This window comes from Glossina fuscipes, unplaced genomic scaffold, assembly GCF_014805625.2.
Source record: "Glossina fuscipes isolate IAEA_lab_2018 unplaced genomic scaffold, Yale_Gfus_2 204, whole genome shotgun sequence".
Lineage (NCBI taxonomy): Eukaryota > Metazoa > Arthropoda > Insecta > Diptera > Glossinidae > Glossina > Glossina fuscipes.
In genome coordinates, this window is record NW_023998547.1 from 254,715 (window position 1) to 279,320 (window position 24,606).

At 35.2% G+C, this 24,606-nt stretch overlaps 3 protein-coding genes across 4 annotated transcripts; 1 reads left to right on the plus strand and 2 right to left on the minus strand.

Moving 5' to 3' along the window:
- Positions 1-100: 100 nt before the first annotated feature.
- Positions 101-5,123, minus strand: LOC119642010 (hamartin). 2 transcript variants are annotated; one of them, XM_038040964.1, is made up of 7 exons: positions 4,887-5,123; positions 4,368-4,683; positions 4,040-4,305; positions 1,507-3,982; positions 1,288-1,445; positions 1,098-1,230; positions 101-1,041 (listed from the first exon to the last, which is right to left on the minus strand). In XM_038040964.1, exons 2-7 carry the CDS (start codon positions 4,459-4,461, stop codon positions 563-565), a joined length of 3,606 nt encoding a protein of 1,201 aa, XP_037896892.1. In that variant the 5' UTR covers positions 4,462-4,683; positions 4,887-5,123; the 3' UTR covers positions 101-562. The 2 variants fall into 2 exon arrangements, with proteins under 2 accessions (XP_037896892.1, XP_037896893.1); XM_038040965.1 differs by having other exon boundaries at positions 4,368-4,695.
- Positions 5,124-6,210: 1,087 nt separating this feature from the next.
- Positions 6,211-9,532, plus strand: LOC119641997 (glutamyl-tRNA(Gln) amidotransferase subunit B, mitochondrial). Its single transcript, XM_038040946.1, has 9 exons — positions 6,211-6,214; positions 6,514-6,547; positions 6,620-6,764; positions 6,820-6,933; positions 6,989-7,155; positions 7,233-7,815; positions 8,933-9,069; positions 9,125-9,248; positions 9,314-9,532. The coding sequence occupies exons 1-9, from the start codon at positions 6,211-6,213 to the stop codon at positions 9,530-9,532; spliced, it is 1,527 nt and encodes a 508-aa protein (XP_037896874.1).
- Positions 9,533-10,831: 1,299 nt separating this feature from the next.
- On the minus strand, positions 10,832-17,721 carry LOC119642011 (rootletin). The gene is made up of 12 exons (XM_038040966.1): positions 17,257-17,721; positions 16,866-17,189; positions 15,863-16,798; positions 15,636-15,787; positions 14,879-15,560; positions 14,305-14,815; positions 14,045-14,228; positions 13,805-13,980; positions 13,318-13,748; positions 11,242-13,260; positions 10,988-11,163; positions 10,832-10,916 (listed from the first exon to the last, which is right to left on the minus strand). Exons 1-12 carry the CDS (start codon positions 17,719-17,721, stop codon positions 10,853-10,855), a joined length of 6,120 nt encoding a protein of 2,039 aa, XP_037896894.1. The 3' UTR covers positions 10,832-10,852.
- Positions 17,722-24,606: the final 6,885 nt, after the last annotated feature.

Here is a 24,606-nt window from a genome sequence, read left to right on the forward strand (position 1 = left end):
AATTTTGTTATTTATTATAAAAGAAAACATTTGTTAAGACATTATTTTCCTAGTTCCTTTTCTTATTATTTCTTTTTTTTGGCAGCCTTGCTGTTATTTACGTTTCTTTTTTTTTTTTTCTGTCATTTTGATTCTCATTAGCAGCATTGCTCTCGCGTTTTCGTTCGTTTTACTCGACCCATCAAAAGAAAGTTTTTCTTTCTTTAAAGTCTTTATAGGCTTATATCGATTTATTGATCGTGCTTATAGGTTAGTTTTTAATCGTAGAGGAAGAGAACTCTTTTAAAACTAAGTTTAATGAACTTTAATGAATAACAGTTATATTCAAAGATGTACAGACTCTTAGACGGACATTGACATTTCTTCTTACAAATTATTTATTTACTTCACAAGGTCTCCGATGGGCACTTCTCTTATTACATTCTTTATGAGATGTATAAGAAGAACTTAAACAACAATTTGTTATCTTTTTACTTTGCTTTGTCTCTCGCGTTAACCAACATTGCTTTTGCGTTCCCCATACATTGTATTCGATTTAGAAAGGAAATATATGTGCTTTTTTTTAACGTCGTTGTTGAGTTGTTTCGGTTTGTTGTTTCTGCAAGTGCAAATGTGGATGCATGTGCGTCAGAGTAGAAGTAGTGGCCGTTAAAGAAGTAGCATTGGTTGCTAACAAAGTACTAGTAGTACGGTCTACGCAGGATGAGGAGACGGCGGATATCTCAGGTGAATTTAGTTGACCAGAATCCCGTATAGTGTTCATAATGTTGGACACGGTATTGGCAGATGAAGCCAAATCTAATGCAGGAACCCTTTCACCTTCTGTGATATTTACACCGGTACTCACGCCTAAAACACTAATACTAGTACTGCAGTTCGTAGTAGTAGTTGAGGTGGACGTGGCAGTCATTTCGGATATGGGAGTTTCTACCAGTTGCTGCAGGTTCCTCAACTCGGAAGATCTCAAACTAGTTGAGAGGCTTTCACTCGATGCCAACGAAGTTGAAAGAGGAGAATTACGTTCTACGGACGAGGCTACATCTAAAAGTAATTTCATTAATGTTCAATTATTATTCAAGCAAATAAGTTAATTTTACCAGTTTTATCTGTATCTGGTGAGCAGCTAGCATTGACACTCGCGAACATTGTGGGTTTATTTAAGGACATTACAAATTTCTCCTCAATTTGCATAACAATGGTTTTTTGAATTTCATATTTTTTATTCAATGCCTAAAATAAAATATGCATTTTGAAAAATCTAAGAAACTAGAGCATATTTTGACGTACTTTAAATTTCTCCTCATATTCATCTTTAACAGCTTTTAATAAGCGCTTTTGCTCAGTTATCACTTTTTCATTGTTCACTAGCTGAGTTTGTAACTCTTGCAGTCTATGACGAGCACTATCCAGCTGTGAACTTTTATCATCTAAGGTGTGCTTTAATTCTAAATGATTACAACGAAATTCCATTATAAGTTTGTATTTAACAAAGTTTTTCATACTAACCTTTAAATTCTACATTATAAGCTTCCTGCAGTGACTGCAACTCTTTATCTCGGACTCTAAGATTGTCCATTTCCGCCAAACGATCTCTGCATTTGATTTGAACTTCGCCCATAATGATCATTTCAGCCTCCAAGCGAGCCAAGTCTTGCTTGCATTTAAGCCCCATCTCGGCCTGCTGCTGTGCATGTTGCAGCTCAGTGGTGAGACTAAATACCTGACCTCTTAATGCTTCTAGTTCATAGTTAACATCTTTACGCTGAGTTAATTCTTCGCTGAGACGCGCTTGCAAATTATCATTTGCTTGCCGAAGGCAACGATTTTTTTCCAACTCATTCTGATAATTGACTTTCAGGGCTTCCAACTCATCTTGATATTCGCGCTCCCGCTCATTGGTAATTTTTTTGGTTTTGTCTAACTGAAGACTAAGCTCTAGATTTTTTGCTTCGAAATCTTTAAGTTGTTCTCGCAGACGATCTCGTTCCATTTCCAAACTACGTTTATCGCGACTGCGACCCAATAAACGGCGATTTCGTTCCGCATGAATTTCGCGACGATAACGTTCGTATTGCAACTGCAAACACAGCAGTTGGAATTGCTCTTGATCGGAACGATCCCCAGTATTATTCCTAAGTCCCCGAGCAATGAATTGCTCAAGTATTTCATTAGGAGTTTGACGTGAAGCCTCAAAGGCACTACGATAATCTTTGCTTTCAATTAGCATTTGTAAAAGAGAATTTTCATGATTTGCAACGGGCACCGCCTCCAATGTTTGTGTGTATTTATCCATGAGTGGTTTTTTTGCAAGCGATATTTCTTTCTTTAAATTTGTAGCGACCGTTTTAAAAGCACTAGCAATAGCCATCATTTTATGGCTTTTTTGTAATGGCCTATGGCCAATGGATTGATCTTCATCTAAATCGGAATCGTCATCTGAGCAGCAAGAGTTAGATGGGTGCAAATACAGTGACGAACAAGATTTTGTTCTCCGCACTTTATAAGTGAAACCAGAGCAGTCATTAGTTCCGTTTATACCGACTTTTTCATTACTCTTCTCATTATAACAGTAACTAGTCATGCGATTGCGTCTTTTAATACCTTTAGCCAACAACTGCATTGAGCGGCTAGTTGGCATTTGAAGTCCACCCTTAGTGCATAGCGATTGATCAGTTTCATTGCAATCATCACAGATGGGAACCTTTACCTCTGGGAATAATAATGAAGGTGTTGTATTGGGAGTTGGCGTAGGGGTTGGGGTAGAAGTAGATGTTAAATCCGATAAAGGTGTAAAAAAGGGCTGATAGAAACGATTTGAAGACACACCGTCTACTTCGGGTGTTTGACACACTTCGGGCGGTGTTCCAAATCCCATCTTTGCAGCTTGAGCTTCAATGGTTTGAAAAGGACTCTGGGATTGATTCCGATCTTGCACAATTTGTTGCATGCGCCTGTCATTGCTGGTTACTCGAGTAATTATGCGAGTATTTAACTCCTGCTCAACATACATTGTTGCATTAGATTGAACTACATCAGGAAAATTGAACCGTTGCTGAAAAAATTGCTGTTGATGCGAAGAATCTTTGGTACGGAGCGGTGAAGAAGGCTGACTGGTAACGAAGATAGCTCTTACGGCTAAAGGATTGGTTGTACCCGAAGCGTTTCCAATACTACTGCGTTTAATATCTCTGTTATCCTTTAGCGGTGTGGTCTCTGGCGTGGCTTCAACTGCTGCTTCGGGTGGCGAACAGCCGCTTACACTCAAATTTGTTTGATTCGCCGCTGTTGAAGCAGACGATGGTAATGGCATAATATATGGTGTTGGAGTAGGAGTTAACGGTGTGTGGCTAGAATTAAGAATTTCATGGTAAGGACTCCATAAAGCGGTACTATTGCCACTAGCAGGTAATCGTTGCTGCTGTGATTCTCTAAATTGATGGTGCGTAAGGGTCTGATGATAAGAACTTGCTGAATTTAAAATCGCAGCTTTGTTACTGATGGCACAGCAAGAGCTAGTTTCGGCTTTTGTAGTAGAAATGTCATGATATTTAAAAGGCAGCGAAAGACGCATGCATTCTACGACTACATCATGTGGCTGTATTTCTTTCCAACGCTCTGAATTGACCTCACTTTCAGGCGTAGCAGTAATCAGCATCGGATGTAAACGAACCGTTTCCAACAAAGGTTTAATTGTATGCTGGAAAATAGCTCCTTTTTCTCGTTTAGTAAATTCAGTCAAGTATGACATGAAATTGCACGGAAACATTCCATAGAGGCGATGAAATAGCATTTGCAAGCCCAACTGAAGATGCACCAGCTTATCTTCTGATAAACGATTCGTATTTTGGCTATTCCATGAAGCCAAATGTGCGAAAACTCCGAATAGATCATTTAGAAAATTCGGCACCAAGTTCGGTATAATGGGTAACAGAGTAATTATGGCCAACAACGCGCTCATCAAAGGAACAATTTCTTTCTCAATCTATAAGAAACATAACAAATTTCCAAATATTCGATTTAAAGGCAATGACCAAATTACCTCCAATTGTTTCAGCCAATGGAGCATATCTTTAATTAAGCGATGCTTTTCCACCTTAAATAACCAAGTTGGATGCTTACGCACCACAAAACAAAACAAATTTAACGCTTTTATCCGATGAGAAGCTGCTTTCAACCACTCTGTTAAACGATCAAATATATAGCCGTCATGTGGTGTCTGAACTTTGACCAAGACCTCAATTATTCGCGCGGAGCCAGTCTTCAAGTAATACTCCATCATATAGTGGACAAGCCACTGCTCTCTACCTGAAAGAGCAATATTACATTTAAAAACTAAAAAAAAATTTAATATTTTCAATGTAGCTTACTTTGTGTGAAAACCTCTATCAATTTTCTTTTCGCTTCTTCATATTCGTAGTTTTGATTAGACTCCAAAGCACAAAAAATTTTCTCCAAATCCATACTTTTCGCAGCAGCAATGTATCGAAGAAATTAACTATAGTGTCTAGTAGAGATTGTCGTTTGCAATGGTTTTGTTTAGATAGGTTGGATCGGTATATGACACCAACAACTTAATAAATAGTAAGTTGTTGGAAGGTACGTGATCAAATTCCTTTTCGAATTGGCTGCTGCCGCTAGGTCTTCGGCTGCTCCTTTGTCTTCTGCTGCTAAACTGCTTCTAACCTGCATTAAAACCTTTACAATTTCTTTATCAATTACTTAATATATTTTTGAATTGTATTCTGCCTTAACTTTGCCTTCATATATCGTTACCAGCCAGCTGTTTGATTTGTCACCCATTCTTCATTTCTGACAATTGATCAACCAACTTGCTTCGCTTTTATTTATTTGCATTTCTATTCATATTTTCTTCTAACTGCGCTTACCTCCTCTTGTTTCATTGTTCCATCCGTCACCATCAGCACATTCAGATGGACTGGCTCCTACGTATATGTAGCCTTCCCCACAGACGCGCGTGTATGTGTAATATTCTTTTTCGCAATTTTAAGTTCCACTCTTGAAACAGCAGACAAAATCGTTCATTTCATTATTATTTGGTTTTCTCGAAAAATTAATAACCAATTATCTTCATATACGTAAATAATGACAAACAAGTGAGAACGCCATATTCGCCGTTGCAGACAATACACATTAGTTACATTTACATTACGTTACGTCACTTATATGTAGGGTACATTACGTGCGATGTTTTTTTTTCCCACATAAGTTAATATAGTTTTCTGAGTTCAAATAATATATAAAATATAAGATCGATTTCTGCTCTCTATACACTGATTGAAATCAATTTGCCGAATTTAACTGCGAAGAGAATGAAGTATTAACTTATGTTTATATCTTCCGCTTACGAAATGTATTCTACATTACGAGTAGTTACTATCTCTTCCGTTTTTTTTAAATTTGAAAAGAGTGGCAACCCAAGGGACACATTAGATAACATAAAATTTGTTAGGCAGCTTACTTAATCTCATACATATAATCTTAGGGACTAATATAGGTTTTTTTTTACCTTTAGATCCAACACAGTTTAAACTCATTTTTACTGTATCCTAAAGGCTTAAGTTTTTGAAAAATTTCTTGACTTAGCAATCTTATTTACCCTTGTGTAAATATTAATATAAAACTTAATTTGAATTTTCCTTTTTTTGTTATAATTAGTCAAGTCGCGAAAAAGTAACGCATTATTTCTTAATTTTTCTTCACGTTTTCTTTCGACTTTCTCCGCATTATGTCAAAAGAAGAGGTTCAAATCGAGGTGGAAATGAAGGGCTAGCAACTAATCGGTCTGTGGAAAAGGGAATGGGGTTTAATATTAATTTAGTCAACTTCATTTTATTAGCAATGAAAGTATACTGAGGTACTTATATGAAAACATGGGCGTGCTCGAAAACTACCGGGCATTGCATTAGCTAGACCCAAATATATAAGTAAAAGGAAAAATAATCATATGAACCCTGGCGGTGTAAAGGCTCTAATATAAATCATTGCAATGTATACAAAGACTACTTATTAAAACATCGGATTTATATAATAATTAGAAAATTAAAAATAATTAATTCTTTTTCTTTAAGCAATTACCCGCTTTCAATTGTTAATGAAAAAGTTCCTTTGAGAGAAAACATCGTTTAGAAATTTACTTCTTCTTTATTTCCCAAATCTACTTATAAAGCCCCACAACAGCAGAGATATACCATGTGTAGGTATCGAATATTCAAAGTGACTTGAATGAGAAACTTCTTTAGACCTGATCGTCCTCTAGATGAAAAATAATGTCTGAATAAGATTATTTTACTGAAGGTATACGATGCGATACGATAGGACACGTGTTGCTTTATGAATCTTTATCATTACTGCCAGAGCAAAAAATATCCCAGCTGTTTTATGTTTTTTCTTATATGTTTTCCAATTTCAGCTTCAACATACCAAAAAAAAAAAAAAAAAAATTGAAAATGTTGAGGAAAATATTTACTTTAGATCGGCCAAATATAAAAACTTTCACACAAGTGCAAACAAATAAACTTCCGAAACGGTGAATTTTATGTTTAGAAATATGTATATGCATATAATATCTGTGTGTGTTTCTTTTTTGTATTATTTGAAGCAAATGGAAAACTGTGGTAGGATTGGAAGTGCATGCACAAATATCGAGTGAATCAAAATTATTTTCCGAGAGTCCTACAAAATATGGCTTACCTGTTAATACAGCAGTATCTTATTTTGATGCTTCTTTACCTGGAACTTTACCAGTGAGTAGAAACAGAGAAGAATTTGCAAGTACTAACCATTAAATGTCTGTTAAAGGTTTTAAATCGCAAATGTGTCGAATCGGGTATTAAAACTGCTTTGGCTTTGAATTGTCAAGTAAATGAAGTCTCTATGTTTGATAGAAAACATTACTTTTATGCTGATTTGCCGGTACAAGGGCATAAAATGTGAATAAGAATTTTAAAATAATTCCAATTTCATATAGAACGGTTACCAAATTACACAACAACGGTCTGCTTTAGCTAATAATGGACAAATCACGTTCCCAGTTATAGTGCCTGGAAAAAAAATTTATTACAAAACCGTTCGTTTATTGCAACTGCAATTGGAGCAAGACAGTGGAAAATCCTTACATGATGAAGAATTGAAAAGGTTTGATTTTTTTTTTTTTTTTTTTATGTAAACAAGGAACTATCAGTAGTAATTTGCTCCAATTAAATAATTTTTAGAAGTCTAATCGATTTGAATCGTGCTGGGTTACCATTAATGGAATTAGTTTTTGCGCCCGACTTGGAAACAGGCGAAGAGGCAGCTTCTCTTGTCAAGGAATTAATATTAATAATGCGTCGTTTAAATACTTGTTCCTGCAAAATGGAGGAAGGTGCCCTACGAGTAGATGCTAATATATCTGTACATGAACCAGATCAACCCTTGGGAGTTCGTACCGAAGTCAAAAATATCGGTTCAGTACGTAGTATATCTCAAGCGGTTTCTTATGAAATACAACGTCAACTCGAAATTGTAGCCGCAGGTGGGGATGTATACAATGAGACTCGTTCTTGGGATGCTGAAAAACGTCGCACTTTAACTATGCGCGACAAGGAAGTATTACAAGACTATCGATTTATGCCCGAACCAAATTTGCCACCTCTACGTTTAAATATGAAGGATATACAATTGGATGGGGAAAATCACACCTGCGGTATATGTGTGCCGCTCATAGCTAAAGAACTGCCCGAATTACCAGAGCAAACACGGAAGGATCTAATAGAGACTTACAAACTTAATACGGAAACGGGTATAATATTAGTGGTAAGAATTTGAAACTTTAATGGAAACTGCAACTACATAAAGATTAGGTATAGAAATTAATAATGCAGAATTTGTATAACAAACAAAAAATTTATAGCCAGAGGCGTTTAGCCAAGGCTAAATTGGGTGGGAAGTCGTATTTAAATATAATTAGCAAAGACCTAAACCAACATTGTTTAGGGAGCTCTGTTAAATCGTTAACAGAATTCGGTTAAATTAGGTCTCGGATTTAAGTCAAAATATAGATAAAATGGAACTTTTGGAGAATTTTTTTACAAAATATAAACAAAACACATCTTTATGTAAACTAATTAATATCTGAAAGCACAACATTTTTACATTGTCATAAATGAGGTTGATAAAGTGAAAGATTGCTTAACTACTGTGGACAAACCATGCCCTGTGAAAAATTGAAACCAGCACAGCGTGAATCCTCTATTAATAGCCTTTCCAACGATGTGTTGTTTATGTTAAATATTTATAAATTTTTATAATATATATATATATAAGCAAACTTTGAAAGGTCACTGCGGACAAACCATCGATTAAATTTTATTTTGCTCACTTTTTTGATGGACAAAATCTGGTCCAAAGTATTCAAAAATATATACTCTCAATTTTTGAATCGAAACGTGGCGTCTAAAAGATCTGGATAAATTTAAGAGCAATGTGAAAGCAAAGTCTATCCATATTTTCACATGCATATTTCAAGCGATCGTCTCTATTTCTAACTCTAAGAACAACTAGTTCAGATTTTTTATTTCTTATCGAATTGGTACTAACAGAAGTTCGCATTATCTTATTACTTATTAAACCCCAAATGCTAAGTTTTATTTCTTTGCCGAAATTATTCGGCATTGTCGGGAGTCCCAAAGAAGATTACCATTTATGTATATGCTTAACCGCCCAATTCCTATATTCCAAATATAATAATGTTCAACAATTTAGATAATAAGATCATTAAGCTTTAAAATACTTTTAATGTTAAGTAGAACATTTTTGAGATTTTGAATATTGAAATCGTTATGGCAAAACGATGCATATATATAATACAATCTTATTGGGATATCGTATTATTATGTGCTACATCTAACAAAATCTTGGTATTATATTTTAGAATGAACCGTTGCTATTGGAACATTTTCAAAATATTGTTAAGAATTTTCCAGATATACCGAAAAAAATGATAACAAATTTTCTTATTAATGATTTGATGACGTATTGCAATAAAATCAATATTAATATTGAAGAATGGTAAGTAATTATTATTGTGATTCATAGAAATATATTAAACGATTTCAATTTTTAGCAATTTAACATACAATCACATAAAAGACATACTAAAGGCTTTATATAATGAAAAAATTAATCTACACTCTGCCAGACGTTTAATGGAATTAGCTCACGAACATCTCAACACAAATGTGAACGAAGTAAGATATTGTTTCAAAAAAGCATAATAGAAATTTGTAATACGATATATATCTCTTTATTGCAGTTAATCATGATCTATGACTTGCAACAAATTTCCAATGTCGACACAATAGAAAATTATTGCCTTCAAGCTATGGAAACTCAATCAAAAGCAGTGAAACAATATCAAAGCGGTAAAACTAAAGCATTATTTGCTATTGTTGGTGAAGTGGCGAAGTTATCTAACCAGAAAGCAAACATGAAATCTGTAGTTCAATGTTTAGAACGTTTGTTAAAAAAATAGAAAGAATAAAATCATAATTTTTTTTTTTTCAAAACAAGTATTCTTATGATTTCTTTTTTTATACCCACTGTCGCCACAGTGGAGCATATTTTTGGTGACTTAACTTTTCCTTTATTAGAAGTATTGCATTTGGAACAACTAATCCTGTCAACATCCTGAAATTAGCTATAGAACACAATATCCATAGAAACTGCTAAGCTTACTATTAATTTCCTTCAGTAAAATGGAGCCTAAGTTACTAGTGCTAAATGTTTTCTTTTTGGTCTAAGAATATATTCCATTAGTCTAAAAAACTGTAAAAAAAAACTGTCGACGAACGGTGGTATATCCATTTTGTCAACACGTTTACAAACTCTAGAAAGGAGCTTTATATCGTTTATTGGAAGCAAATTCTGAATTGACTCAAACATGTCCGTCTGTCTATGCAATATTTATGTAATGTCAGAAAAAATGAAGCGTGTGAAGATAAATTCGCGTTTAACTAGCAAAGACACCTACCATTTCTGTTAACAAAACTCCTTAAACGCTTTAACAGAGCTTTGTTAAATGTTTAAAATTAAGATATAGTTGGATTTAAAAACCTACTCCATCCATATTAAGCAATGTAAAATATTTCTGTGGACATCTCATGAAAATACCATCTGTATGAAAATACCTTTCAAACAAACTAAACAAATTCAAATTCTGCTTATGGGAACTATTTTTAACAATTCTTTGAAATTTGGTGTATTAGCGAAAAATTGATGTGGGAGAACATCCAAATTTGAGACTCTAGTGCGGCCTCATTAAAAAAAGAAAGAATACAACGAAATGCAACGGTCATAAGTGTCTTTTAATATTGTTCTACCCAACAATACCTTTTTTTTTTAATGAATTTGCTCGCAGGCTACGATCTGACAAGTATTATAAAACATTTCCTCCCTCATGGAAAATTAAAATTCAAAATTTTGGAAAGTTTAACGATTCTAAATTTGCAAACTAACCATCGGCGGGTGAATGAAGGCAAACTACTTGTTAATAGTACGCTGGACTAGCGTTCTTTATTATTGAGAAAAGGTATTCACTAGCGAATCAAATTTTTAGAAACTGATTGTATGGCATAAAATATATGTAAAATTGATATATCCGTTTTTCCCAAATTTTTCACTTCAAATCATGATAGATAAAGACATGACCTTTGTGGCACAATATGTATATATAGATATGTATATGTACGCGTACTGTGTATTTGCCTAGTCCAAGTAATGAGCTTACGACAAGTATTTCTAAAATAAATGCATAGGATTTTGTTTAAGAGGCAGTCGTTTTCATTTTGCAATTTCAATCTCTTTCGTAGTCTCGACAAGTAGAAGGTGGCAGACTCATTGATACAACATTATCTAATCTGAAAAACAAAATTCCGAACGTAAATTTTAATTTATAAAAAAACATTATCGACAAACTCTCAATACTTACCGTCTTGTTTCACTTTCTAAGAGATTGGGATCCAATGGGTGCTGGGATACATGCCGCAAAGAATCGCCTAAGGTATTACGTAAATGTTGCATTTCTCTATTAGCTTTTGAACTACGCAATATATACTGTTGACGGCGCTTAGCTTCTTGAGCTAATTGTTCACGTAATATGGATATCTAATAAAATAATTGTAGATAAATGGTTTATTAACTTCTTTTTCTTTTGCTTAGATTCGTAAATATGTAGCCGCCTACCTGATTTTCCAATCTCAAGACTTGTTGTCTATGAGATTGTTCACGCGCGTCCAGTAATTTTTCCGCGTGCATTTGAGCATTACGGTATCTATCGGTATCCAAACATTTAGCGCTATCATGTATGCGAGCCTTACAACGAGCTAACTCAGATTCCTTTTCAGCTAATAAAGTCTCCAAACGTCGGACTTTTAGTCTGAGGTCTCGATTTTCTTGCTCAATAACCGCATGATCAAGACCGCAACTGAATAAGCCGTTGTTGGTAGCACCGTCGCCGGCACCTGAATCGCCGATTGCGCGATAATTATCATTGGAACTTGTTAAACGATTCGAATCATAAATTCCTCCTTCGTAGCTGATTGCACCGGCCTCCTTCTCGGACCGATCATAAGAATTATTACCGGAAAATTTGCTCTTTCTTTCATTTTCCAAGCGGCGCACTTTATTTTGTAATGCCTGAAGCGTATTTCTTAGCTCGGATTTTTCTCTTTGCGAAGTTTTTAATTGCTTTGCAAGTTCTTCTTCGTCACCATTCACGGCGTTTCCATTGTTTTTAGCACCGGTCTCTTGGCTCCATTTTGCAATACGCAATTGAGATTCTAAGGTTGATTTTTGCACTTCAAGATCATTAATTTGATCTTGTAAACGTTGAACGCTATCCAGCTGAGCCTGTTGACCCCGCCTCAATTCATTTAAATTTTGTTGGGCTTTTTCTAATCGTTCACTTAAAATGCGCTTCTCATTTTCTCCGGCTTGCAATGATTTTTGCAAAAGTTTTAATTTGTCTTCATTCGTTTGCGATGAATGACCTTGTTCCGACAATTCTTTATGGGCCGTTTTCAATTCCCCTCTTAGCTCTGTTTCAATAACAGCCGCTTTTTGCAGACGTTCTTTCATTTGATCTAAGGATGCTTTCAAGGAAGAACATCGATCTTCTAATTGGGTCATCGTTTTGTTTTGATTATCTAAACGTTCTTGAGCCTGTCGTATGCTGTTTTCTTTTTCTTGTAGCGCCATTTGCAATCGTGTAATGTCACCTTCCAAGGCCACACGTTGAAGGTCTAATTTCGTGGCTCTGCTTTCAGTTTTAACCAGTTCTTCCTGAAGGTGTCTCTTATCATTTTCTAACTTTGCTCCGTGTTGACGACATTTCTCCAAACGATCTTCATTTTGAGAGTTTTCTTCGTTACACGAAGCCAATTGCATTTCGATTTGATTCAACTTCTCATGTAATTGTTGGCATTCGTTAGTTTTTTGTTTAAACTTCTCCTCCAAAGCATTTAAAGCTGATACTTTTATGCTGCGTTCAGTATCTAAATCGCCCTTCTCCTGTTGCAGATGTCGGATCATTTGTTGAAGTTTAGATACTTTCGTTTCACACTTTAGCTGCTGATCAGCCGCATCTTGTAATTGCTTTCTCGCCGAAGACAGTTGCATTTTTAAGTCGTCTTTCTCTCGTTCAATTTGTGCTACTTGATGCATTAGGCAACGCACACCCTTACGTATAAGGTCCGGATCTATTTCTAAAGTTGGACCTTCGGGACAGTTAGAAGTGCTTCTAGCGTCGTAGTCATGGCAACTGGATGCTACAGCTCCGGCTACGCTACGTATCGGGCTATAACGTCTTGAGGGACTTACAAGTCGATGCGATAAATTAACGCTGCCGTCCATTTGTATTCCTGCAATACGCCGTAATGTATGAATTACTGAGTGCAGCTTATGCTCCGCATCACGTTTATGTAACTCTGCGCAAGCTAGCTGCTCGTCCAACGCTCTTATGCGTCCTTCCGCACCGCCCAAGCGGGCTTTTAGTTCTTGAATTTGCTGCGTGGCGTCGGCCAGGCACACTTCTAAATTATGCTTCTGATCTTCAAGACGTTTCTCACGACTTCGCGCTTCTTCAATACGGGCCACTAATTCCTGTTCGCGATTGTGAAAACGATGCTCTTCTTGGTTGGCATGACAACGTGCTCGTCCCAGTTCTTGCCTTGTTGCACAAAGATTCGATTCTAAGTCGGCCAACTAAAATGGAACAAATGACGATTCACTAAATTTATAGATTAATAATAAATAATGCACCTGTTTCTTAATCTGATTTAATTCTTGTTGAGCTCGCTCTTTTAACTCGGTTTCGGCAATTAATTTATTTTGCAATTCTTTTCCACCTTCGTCTTTCTGAGCGAACTCCTTTTGCGTCTTTTGCAAAGAACTCTTCGTTGTATTTAACTCTTGTGTTGCTTTAGTCAAATTATTTTCCGTTTCTTTAAGTATAGTTGTTAAACGGGTCCGTTCGTTTTCCAATGTGTTTTTGTTTTCTTCTAAATTGTTAATCTTTTGCAAAGCTTCCTCTACTGCCCTAGTTTGTTCACGCTTAGCACTTTCAGCCCTTTTAACGTGATCCCTTAGTTCTTTATTGCTGTTGGCATACTTATCGCGTTCAACATTGCTATCGGCCAATTGACGTCGTGCATCAGTTAATTCTTTGCGAAGACCTTCAGTGTAGCCTTCACCTTGAAATAATTATTTGATAATTTATTGCAATTTTCTAATAAATTTTTTCTCTTACTTTCTTTAATTTTACGCAAAGTATCTTGTAATTCATTGTTCAAGGACTCCAGCTTGTCTTCTTTCAATCTAATATCCATTTTTAGCTCATCGTTAAGACGTAAAAGATTGTCTTGTTCTTCTTTAAGAGCATTTGCTTGAATCTCTTGCTTTCGTATGGACTCTTCCAGTTTAACCCTGAAATGAAGTCAGTTTAGATAACACTGAGAGCTATGGATAGCTACGTTTATTTTTAACTAACTTTTGTTCTTCCTCTTTGGTTCGCATGATAACCATTTCGTCCTTAAGTTGCGCGATTGCATTACGTTGCTTCTCGTCTCGTGCGTTATGTTCTCTCTTAGATCTTTCTAAAGCTTCCTGTTCGGATTTTAATTCCCGTTTGACAGCATCTAATTTTTCCGCGATCGCTTGTTTATCGCGATGAGCTACAGTTATACCAGTAAAAAGACTAAAGAACTTTAAAAGGAACTAGAAAAGAGGAAAGTAAAATGATGTATGTACCCATTAGTAAAGCCTGTTGTTTTTCATTTTCAGCTCTAATCAGAGCTTCTTCATGCTGTTGTACTAGATTTTCCAAATGTGTTTGCAAAGCTTCCAAGCGTTCTTCTTGTTTTTCAATATCCTCGTCTTTAGCTGTTTGCAGAGCTTGTAGAGCTTGTTGCATACGTTTCTCTAAAGCGGAGCGTAATTGTTGCATTTCATCACTATTCTTTTTTGCCGTTTCTTCTGCTGATGCCTTTAAATTAGAGATTGTTTGATTGAATTCATTCTCTGCCGCACGAGCGGCATTCGTTAGTTGGGTCTTTGTCTCCTGGGCCCGTCTTTGACTCTGCTCTAATTCTTTTTGCAAACGAACCACATTATTCTTGAAGGACTCTTCTCGCACTAAAGCTTCTTGCAGTTCTTTCTCCAATTGAGCGCGTTTCTCTTCGGTTGCCTCTAATGAAGTGTTGGTATCGAAGAGTACCGCGTCAAGCGACTCTTTCTCCGATCGTAGTGATGCCAATAATTCCTGACATATTTAAGAGAACCGAAGCACATAAGTAGACGCAGTTTTTAAAATCAAATAACATACCTGCAGACGATGTGTTTCTTTCTCATGTAAATCAATAACCACTTGTTTTTCTTCCACATCCTTAATCATTTCCTCAAGATTTCTATTCAAACGGTTGTTCGTTTCTGTAGTCTGCTCTAGGCGTTGCCGGCAACGCATAAGGTCTTCGTTAAGCGTTTCCTTTCTGCGACACATAGCCGTAAGTTGATTGTGTATATCGCCACGGTCACGCGTTATACAAGCCAAATCTTGTAGAATTTTTTCTTTTTCAATTTGCAAGCATTTCAACTTTTCGCTAAACGAAAGGTTGTCAGTTTCCAATTCTAGACGTAGTTTTTCTACCTGAGCATGCTCTTTTTTAAGATCAGCTATTTCGTTGTTCTGCTCTTTCAATTGTTGCGCAAGTTTTTTACACTCTTCTTGGGCTTCACATAAATTATTTTGCATAGCTTTTAGTTCGTCAGAGGTATTTGAATTATTACTAAACACTTTCTCTAGACGCTCTTGTAAATCGCATTTATCCACCAATAACTTATCCACATCGTATTCTAAGTCATTTTTTTGCTTTTCTAATAAACTAATCAAATTATCCGATTCGATGCGTTGTTGATCAAGCAAATCTCGACTTAAGCTTACGCGATTTAATTCTTCACGCAAAGATATAGTCTCCTCACGTAAACGACTGCCGCGATCTTCTTCAGCTCTGTAAAGTAATAGTAAAAAAACGATTTAATTTTCGGAACATTCTCTTACACTTATATTGTAGCACTTGACAAACCTTAAATTCATCTCAGTAATATTCTTATCCTTAAGTATTCGTTGGATTTCCAATTCGACTGCCTTTTTATCCTCTTCCAATGAATCGATTTTCTTTTGCAGTTTACCATAATTAAACTGAAGTTTCTCATAGTCTGTACTCAAGTTTTCAAACTGAAAACACGAGTGAAAGGAAAAGACGTTGATTAAAGATAGTGTTTATTAAACTTTACTACCTTATATATATACCGCATTATTAAGTTCAGCTTTTCCCAGTTCGGATTGTTGCTTCTGTTGGCGAATTTCATCCAGCGTCTTCTGCAAACTGTCACGTTCCTTCAACAATTCCGAAAGTTTAGAATTGCTCACATCTAATTTTTCAGTGAGTTGTTGTATTTTTGTAGTTAAAAGGGCTTTCGTGCCTTCGCTTGTGTCCAACTGTGTTCTCGTAGATCGTAAATTTTCATCAGTATTTTGAAATTTCACTTGCATATCATGCAGAGCTAACTGATATTTATGCAAAGCAGCCTGAACTGCGGATATAGTACTTTCGGCAAACGCGTGCGAGGTACGCGAAGAAGAGCGGCGACCAGATTTTGCCGATGTTGGAACGGCCGATGACGAATCACGAGCTGTGTGCATATGCGCGGACGGTTCGCTGCTCTCTCGTGCAGCTACCCCTTGATCTGTTGTCTCACGATCGGCGATCTCAGCATCTAAAACGACAGCTTGGGCTATTTCACGTATTGAATTATTAAGACGTTCGATTTCGTCATTATAACGATTTGCTAGCATGGCCTGAGATTCGGCTTGACCACAACGATCTTCGAGTTTCTTAAGTTGATTCATTAATTCCAGCAAACGTTGATCACGTTCCAAGATCTCATGACGAGCACTTTCATGTTGCACCTTCAACGTGGCCAGTTGGCCTTGCAAACCATCGCTCTCACGTTTAGCTTCTAATAATTGTTCATCGACTACTCGTTTAGCTTGTTGTACATTGAAAGCTACACCGCCACATGAAGCCAATAACTCCTTAGTTGTGCTATTTATTTCTAAACCCATTTTGGACACTTCGTTTTTCATAGCGGTTTCTATATCCCTAAAGGCCCGTTTTACAGCTACCACCTCTCGCCACATTTTCAATAGACGATTATGTTCGCTATTGCAATAATCCTTAAAAGCCTACAAATGCATTAAAATCACTGCAACCCGTTCCTGTAAATCAAATATCAATCTCACTAATAGTTACCTGTTCTTCTTCTTTAAATTCATCCTCTTTAGCCATTAATTCATCTCGCATATTGGACCAATCATTTGTTAACTTTTGCAAGTCATTAGTTAAAGCTTCATTGGTGTGATTAGATTCTTCTAACTGTTGTCGCAACGCATTATTTTGAGCCATCAATTGTTCACATTTTTTATGCTCTTCATCTAATTTCCGACACAATTCACTGCTATCTTCGTGGACGACGCACTCTCGACCACCACCACATGTGGGCGGAGAAAGCGGTGTTGTTTCTAAAGAAGAGGAACACGGTTGACTCGAATGGCCTAAAGTCAAAGAAGTTGCGCACTGAAATCATTACAAACATCTTAATAGAAATTAATTAAGTAATTGGAAAATTTTCCCTGTTACCCACCACGACTTGACTAGAAGTAGGACCTGTCGTTAATTTAGGCATATGACAAGTCGTTGATGGCTTTATGGTCTCTTGCATGCGTTCTTCTAAATCGCTGCATCGTTGCCGATATTGTTGAATTTTCGATTGCAAACGGCTAACGAGAGTAGCTTGGTTTTGTTGGGCCTGCTTATACGTATCCAAACGTCTTCGATAATTATTAGCTTCATCAGCTAAACGTTGTCGTAGCTCTTGGTTTTGCCGCAACAAAGCTGATGTCGTTGTGCCGCCTTCATGCGAGACTGTAGGACTTAACATTCTGGGCGTGGTTAGGTTCACAGTTGCATTTGCGGGCAGATGATGATCGCTAACCGTTCGATTATGTTGCCCCTTCGAAAACGGTAAACGGGCAGAGGTAGAAACAGCTGTTTGATCCAAATTAGTCGGGCAAGGCGTCTGCTTGAAATTGTCTCGATATGCTTGCATCTGATGAACAAAGTAAATAAAAAAAGTACAAAGAATGAAAATGCAAAAACAATTAAAAACCATAGAAAATTAAAACATCAAAATCAATTTTAATTTAATTCGTTGCTGTTAACACTTTTTCAACAGCAATTAAAACTTTTTTGTTTGGTTTTTCTTCTTTTTTTTTTTGTGTAGAAAGCTTCACTACAGAAATCTAAAATCGAAGAAACTTTGCAGCCAATCTAACGACTTTTATGACTTTTCAATATAAAATTGGATTATTTATGCTAACGGTGTATAGCATTTTAGCCCATATCTACCTGCCTACCTACCTACCTACACACACACAAACACACCTTTTACTTTAGCATTTTATTTCTCGTAGTCATAGATTTTTATCAGCACGGAAGGCTTAAACTATGAAATATTCGATATGTGTATATTGTGCATAAAATATAGGGAAAAAAGACGAAGAGTAGAAGGGGCTTATAAAGCTTATAGCCAACAATATTTTCTAGTTATTTATATCGAATATGATTTCTAAATAAAATTTATGCTGTTGATATAAAATATGAATATGAATTTGTTTATGTTTATCAAACACGCATTATACTGTCTGTTACCGCTAAGCACATTACTACAAACTCTTTATAAAAGCGAGAGCGATTCAATTGTTCTATTTTAATGTGACTATTCTATATTAAATCGTTTCTTATATAAGCTTAGTTGAAGAGGGCACCCAGACGCCTATCTGTAAATGTAGGTTTCCCTCTCTAGAATTATTACGTACAAATAATCCATTGAGATTGTTTTTCTTTTTTATTATATTGTTTTACAATCATTCACATCGACTTCTAATAGCATAACGAATTGATTTAAGTGTGTGTGTGTGTGTGTGTCGACGAATGTTTCGTATAAGCATACAACATAATGCAAATAATTTGCATAAAATCAAACACGAATATGATTTATTTCCTACAGGTAGGTATTTCACGTATCATCAATGGGGCATAGAAAACTAAATCATAATTTAAATAAGAAAAAATTATTTATGAATGGGGAGATATTATTGAATTTGCGATCTCCCTTCTCGTTAGTTTTTAAATTAAAAGTCAATTTATAAAAGAAAAGTGCAAAAAAAAAAAAATTTGTATTCAAATCAATTTATTGTAATTGCAAAATATTTTATTAAATTTAGGCGTGTCGACCGCTATCGGTGAACGAATTTTGCGTAGATCTTCTCAATAGATCCCTGCTTATGCTCTACACCAGTTGTAGTGCAGAGTGTACTAAATTTATTGCGAACATATGTAACACGAAGATGCCCTTAAGATAGATCCATCTTTTATTATATTGATCTGAATCTAAGCCTGTCTGCACGTCTGACGTCTATTCCTGTGAAGTTTGTTTTAAAGTTAGAGGATGCAATTTTTAAGATATTTTCATGAAATTCGGTATACTCCCGCGTTAAGACCCAAAGGCGAATATTATTGGAAATGGTCTACTCCTCGACCATTCCCTCGACCAATAATGCCCTACTTTGAAAAACTGTCATATTGGAAAAATTACAATTTTCAACACTTCTCGATAAAAATGACTTACTAACAGCGTTTCAACATTCTAAATTGGTATGTAATCCCTGGCCCAGTTGGGGCAATTTCTTGATTCCTCTCTCATATAACGAAAGTTGAAATGAAGTTCATATGATGAAATGATTTAATTTTCAATGCTTCATGATGAAAATCAATCCATAATAGTAATTTAAGATAAAAAAAATTTCTGCACCAAATTTGAACCATCTCGGTCCATCTTGAGAGTGTACCGATGCCAAATTCCAGCTTTCTTTTTCAAGATTTGATATTGAACACGAGTGTTCCAGACGCAGGTATGTGTAGCCGACGAACAGACAGCACATAGACAGCGGGAAGATTGGTGGATGGACGGATGGACATTGTTAAATCCTCTCAAAACCTTCGCTTATGATGCGTCCCTTATACCTATTTACAGTTTTTACACACAGAGAGACAAACTTACTACACCCTTAAACACCCAGCCATCCTTCGTTGATGGTGATGAAAATGCACTAAAGAGTAACAGAGGTATATCTTGTGGCAAAATTTGAGTATCTACCACCTTAACGTAGTTTATGGAAATCGTAAAAACATTTTGCTTAATTGTAGACGTGTCAGTTGATCATTCGAGATAATTTTTTCGCAGAACTATTAATTGGCCCTGCATTCGGCCCTGTTAAAGTTTAGACTCTTCCTTTACATTTTTTCCTAAAATTTAATTATTTTTAACTTTTTGACTATAATGAATAGAGAGTTCACACCTAATTGTTACTTTACCTATGTACGTAAGCTAAAAACACATAAGCCAAAATTTGAATTTTTCATACAAAATTTAAGCGAAATAGTGACTTTATTTCTGTGAACTGTGAAAAGATTAATTAAAAAATTTGGCGTAAACTGATCCAGCTAATGAACTTAACCAGCCATTCCGTACGTCCTTCAACATAATGCCAGCCACGTATACCGATTAAAATTAAATCATTAAGTGATTTTATGCCAGCAAAGGTTTTACATAACATATTCCATGTAAAACTCTATACACGCAGGACTTCTCGGATATATTGCACGTTACACAACGTTGCGTAATACAAGTCTCCATTTACTTTGGTGATAAGGTACCAACAATTATGCTCTGTTTTTTATGATTTTCCTGGGCGGAGTCCCAAACTATGAACATACGTTGTTCGAATTCATTAAAATTAATTTTCTTGTCAAGGATCTTATTATTTTTACGATTTTCGTCAAGATGAGTTGAAAAATGCAAATTTTTATACCGCTCACCGGTATATTAAGTTTGTGGTTATGCAGCTTACGCCCAGAAGGGCTTAAAAAAAAGACCCGTTTCAGAGGAAATTTCGTAAACTGGCGTGTTTTGGCTCGAACCCCTTTCCAATTAAAAATGATTCAAATCGGACCATATTCGCCTATTTTTACGCCCAGCTCCTTATAACCACTTATTTAAAAAAACGTCGACCTTCTCTCACGGAATTCATATTTTGTTGTCTTAAGAATAATAAATAAAAAAATAAAGTGAAGTAGTTACCAACAATAGACCAAACTTTGATTAAATAAGTAAGAACAGTCGGGCAAGACCGACAAATTAAATACCCTATACCACATTGTCTAACACAATTCTTATTTTTATTATAGAACAAAGAAATTATATGTTGTTTTTATATAAAAATATATTTTTCATGTGCACATTTATGGGGAAGCGAAGCTAAAACCAATTGTGGTACATTAGGTTTAATCCTTGCATAGGGCGGGATCCAAAAATAAGCGTAGATGCTCCAAATTTTATAGAATTCATTTTTGCAAGAAATCACATAATAAAACTTGGACAATTCTGCTCGAAAAGGAGATCAATTTTCGCGGAAATCCTTGTTAGGGTGTGATACGAAAAATTGGCTGAAATGGTTCAAATTTAAAATTTGCGACCTTTACCTTGAACACATATTTACATGGACAGACATCACGCGGACAGACAGGCTTAGAACAATTCAGATTATGATTCTGAATCGTTCAGTATAATATCTTAAGCCCTTCTGCGTGTTACATACGTCCGCACTAACTAAATATACGCTATACCATTAATGGTGTAGGGCAAAAAATAAAAGTTACCTTCTATTAAAAAACCGACAGGGACTTCTTCGTATATATATATTTATATGTATATCAGCTCTACTTCTAAAATCGGCTATACCTACAACATTGCCGGAGGTGAGGTTATTTTAGCCCAGATAGTTTATTCGGCTAGTAAAACGAAGCTTCCTCTTGGTTGGTGTTTAGCTAAATATGACTCCCTAACTCCCTAAGAGTTTATGGGTTTTCCCAATAAACGAGGTTAAATCATGGTAACTATCAAACCTTTAGCTGGCTCCACTTCCTGGCCTTTTTTTGGAAAAAAGCAATGCAATTGTCTCCGACATGTCCGGTGTCGGCATGACGACACCACATACCATGTAGCCGGCAAAAATGATAATAAAAAATTCCACTCTTCTTAATCTTAATTTTATCTCGTTATCCTTTTTCATTAGAGATTTTAAAAAAACGGTCAAATTAAATCTAATTCACAAAGTTGTAATGTTAAACAGCTCCTAAGAAATTTCTGTATAGAAACTACAACAATAACGCCACTGCTGAATTTCCGCATATTTTCGCCACAATATTTCTACTAAAGCAATCGTTTCTATATACAAACCTTAAGCGATTAGCAAGGTGTTTTTTTTGGATATCCTAAATATATATTAAAGACTTTTAAACTTTTATATAATATAGAAAATTTTAATTAATTTCGAAATTTTTTGTTATTTGAAAAACTTCATTTTATATTAAAAAAACTGTTAGCGTAACTGCTTTAACCAAAACCATTGTTGGTTGACTGAGTTGAAATTGACGAGTCTGCCGATGCAGTGTTTGATTTTATTATAAATTTAATGCCTTGTTTTTTTTAAAGTCCTAGTTATGTTGTTGTTGGCATAGAAAAAAAAAAAAAAATTTTTTTTTTTTTTTATTTTTTTTGTTTTTTTTATTTTTTTTTTTTTTTTTGTTTGCTTTCTCTATTAATATGTCGGTGAGTGTAGGACACGAGTACTTCGTATTCGAAAGATTACTTACTGTTAAACGGATTTCCTGGTTGGGTTTGCGACATAAATGAACGAACGCTGCCTTAATTTGGTTTGGGAAATAATACGAACGAATTGAATTAACAAATTTCTGGTTTCCACGGACGACACAGTAGTAGTAGTGTGATTTGTGGTAAATGAAAAGTTTTCGTGTTGTAAAAATTTCAGTTTACACAGAACGTGTAACAAATACAAAAACAATGCGATTTACATAAACGGAAATAGTTGCACACAATTATTGTTTACACAAATCAAAATGGAGAAAAAAAAAAAGAAAGAAAAAAAAGAAAGAAAAACAACATAAGCAAAAGAAAAAGAAACTACTGATTGTTTTTGTGTTTGTGTTTGCATTAGAGAAAAAGTTAGTAATGTAATTTTTAGAATTTAATAAAAATTGAACTCAACATAAACACACATGTACTTGGATCGGTTTTGTAAGTGCACCATATATGTCGAGTGTATGTTTACTAAGGCGAAGGCATACTTTCGCTAAGCTTATGTTTCTTACGTACGTTTTCGTAGTCGTAAAAATGGTAAAAGAATATTTTAATCGGGAATAATAATACCCATTAGACAATTTGTTTATGTTACTTTAGGCAAATGGCTAACACAAATCATCCATACTATGGCTCATTATTTGCTCAGGTCTTTTTTTTTCATTTCCTATTTTAGTTTGGTGCTTTTCTTTAAAATTTCTTATACAATTTTTTCAACTGAGTTCTCTACTAAAGATTATCTACCAATCTTCCTAAATATGTAAACATTACATTATATATGTAACATATTATAGGTATAAGTAAAGGTAATGTAAATTATTCCCTTAGCTACTTGAATGCGATTAAAATCGGTTTTAATTGATTCTATATATTGAATACCGCAATGCTTTCTTATCGCAAAGGTATTTCGTTATTAAATATATGTCTAACCTTCACGGCATCACACAAGCAATGTGTGTTCTTTATATATAGGGTGATAAAGTAGGAAATTTTTGCTCTTTTTTTTTGCAAATGCAATTAAGATTGAACTGAGGCTAGCGGAACTCGTAAATTCGATATTCTTTGTTCGATTCAGTCGAAGATCGAAAATTATAGAAGAGAATATGAAATAAAAAAAAAAATTTGTTCAAAGTTGTCCTAGTTTCCCACGCATTGTGGGCGCATCTGTAAAACAAGTCACTCCCATTTTCCAACTCCACAAGTTTAAGCGATCAAGGAATATTTTTGCCAAATTTCAGCTTTCTATCTTTATTTTTGCGTTTATGACGATTCACAAAAATTAGAATGTGAATCAGAATAGCAAATGTACGCTTGTCCCAGAAGAAAAAAAAATAGAAACGTATATATGTTTGTTGCATTACATCGTTAAAAACGAATATATAACACCTAAAGATAGCGACTTCTTCGATACACCGCTGTAAGTCTAATGTTAAAGGAGAGTAACATCATTGTTTTCTTTTTATGATTATTGTTATTAATAGAGAGGGAGAGAGATAGAGAGAGAGAAATAAATTTTAAGATTAAAGTCTTAAAGCACACGCATTTAGAACCACCAGCTTAATTGAAAACTCTACTGCACTTGAGACTTGAACCCACACCCATAGAGTTCTTAGTCCAGATCCTTTGCTCACTCGGCCACTCTGACGTTGTTGTATTAGCTATTGTTTTATGGGATTTTTCTTTAAAAATAATGTAATGATTTCACCTTAATTCTCCCTCAAAATTCAATTCTGGAGCAGCGGGTTTTAGTTACATTTACACACATATCTGCTCTCATTTCAGCAATAACACAAAAAAATGTTGCTTTTAAAGGTCACTGAATGTCTATGATTTATTCGAATAAACCACAGAAAAATTCCAAGGATATTATCTGGCATAATCTTGGTGACCAGTGCACATTGGCATTTCTGGAGATTACTCGGTCACTGACTTCCTTTTTGTTCAATAAAGTGATTGTGTTACACGAGGTATTGCAAGTTGTATCGTATCGTCCAAGTTAAAGTCATCTAATTATTATTTCACACAAAAATCTGTCTGTATTTATCTCTCTATAGCGTTCTACATTGATGACAACTGCAATGTGATGGTTCATCTGCACGCTAGTTCGCATACCTATTATATAATATTTTCAGAACTAAGTTAACATTTTTGATTCGGTTGGATTTTTCAAACTTACAAGCACTTGCATTTGACAGGCAATATATTCTATATGCT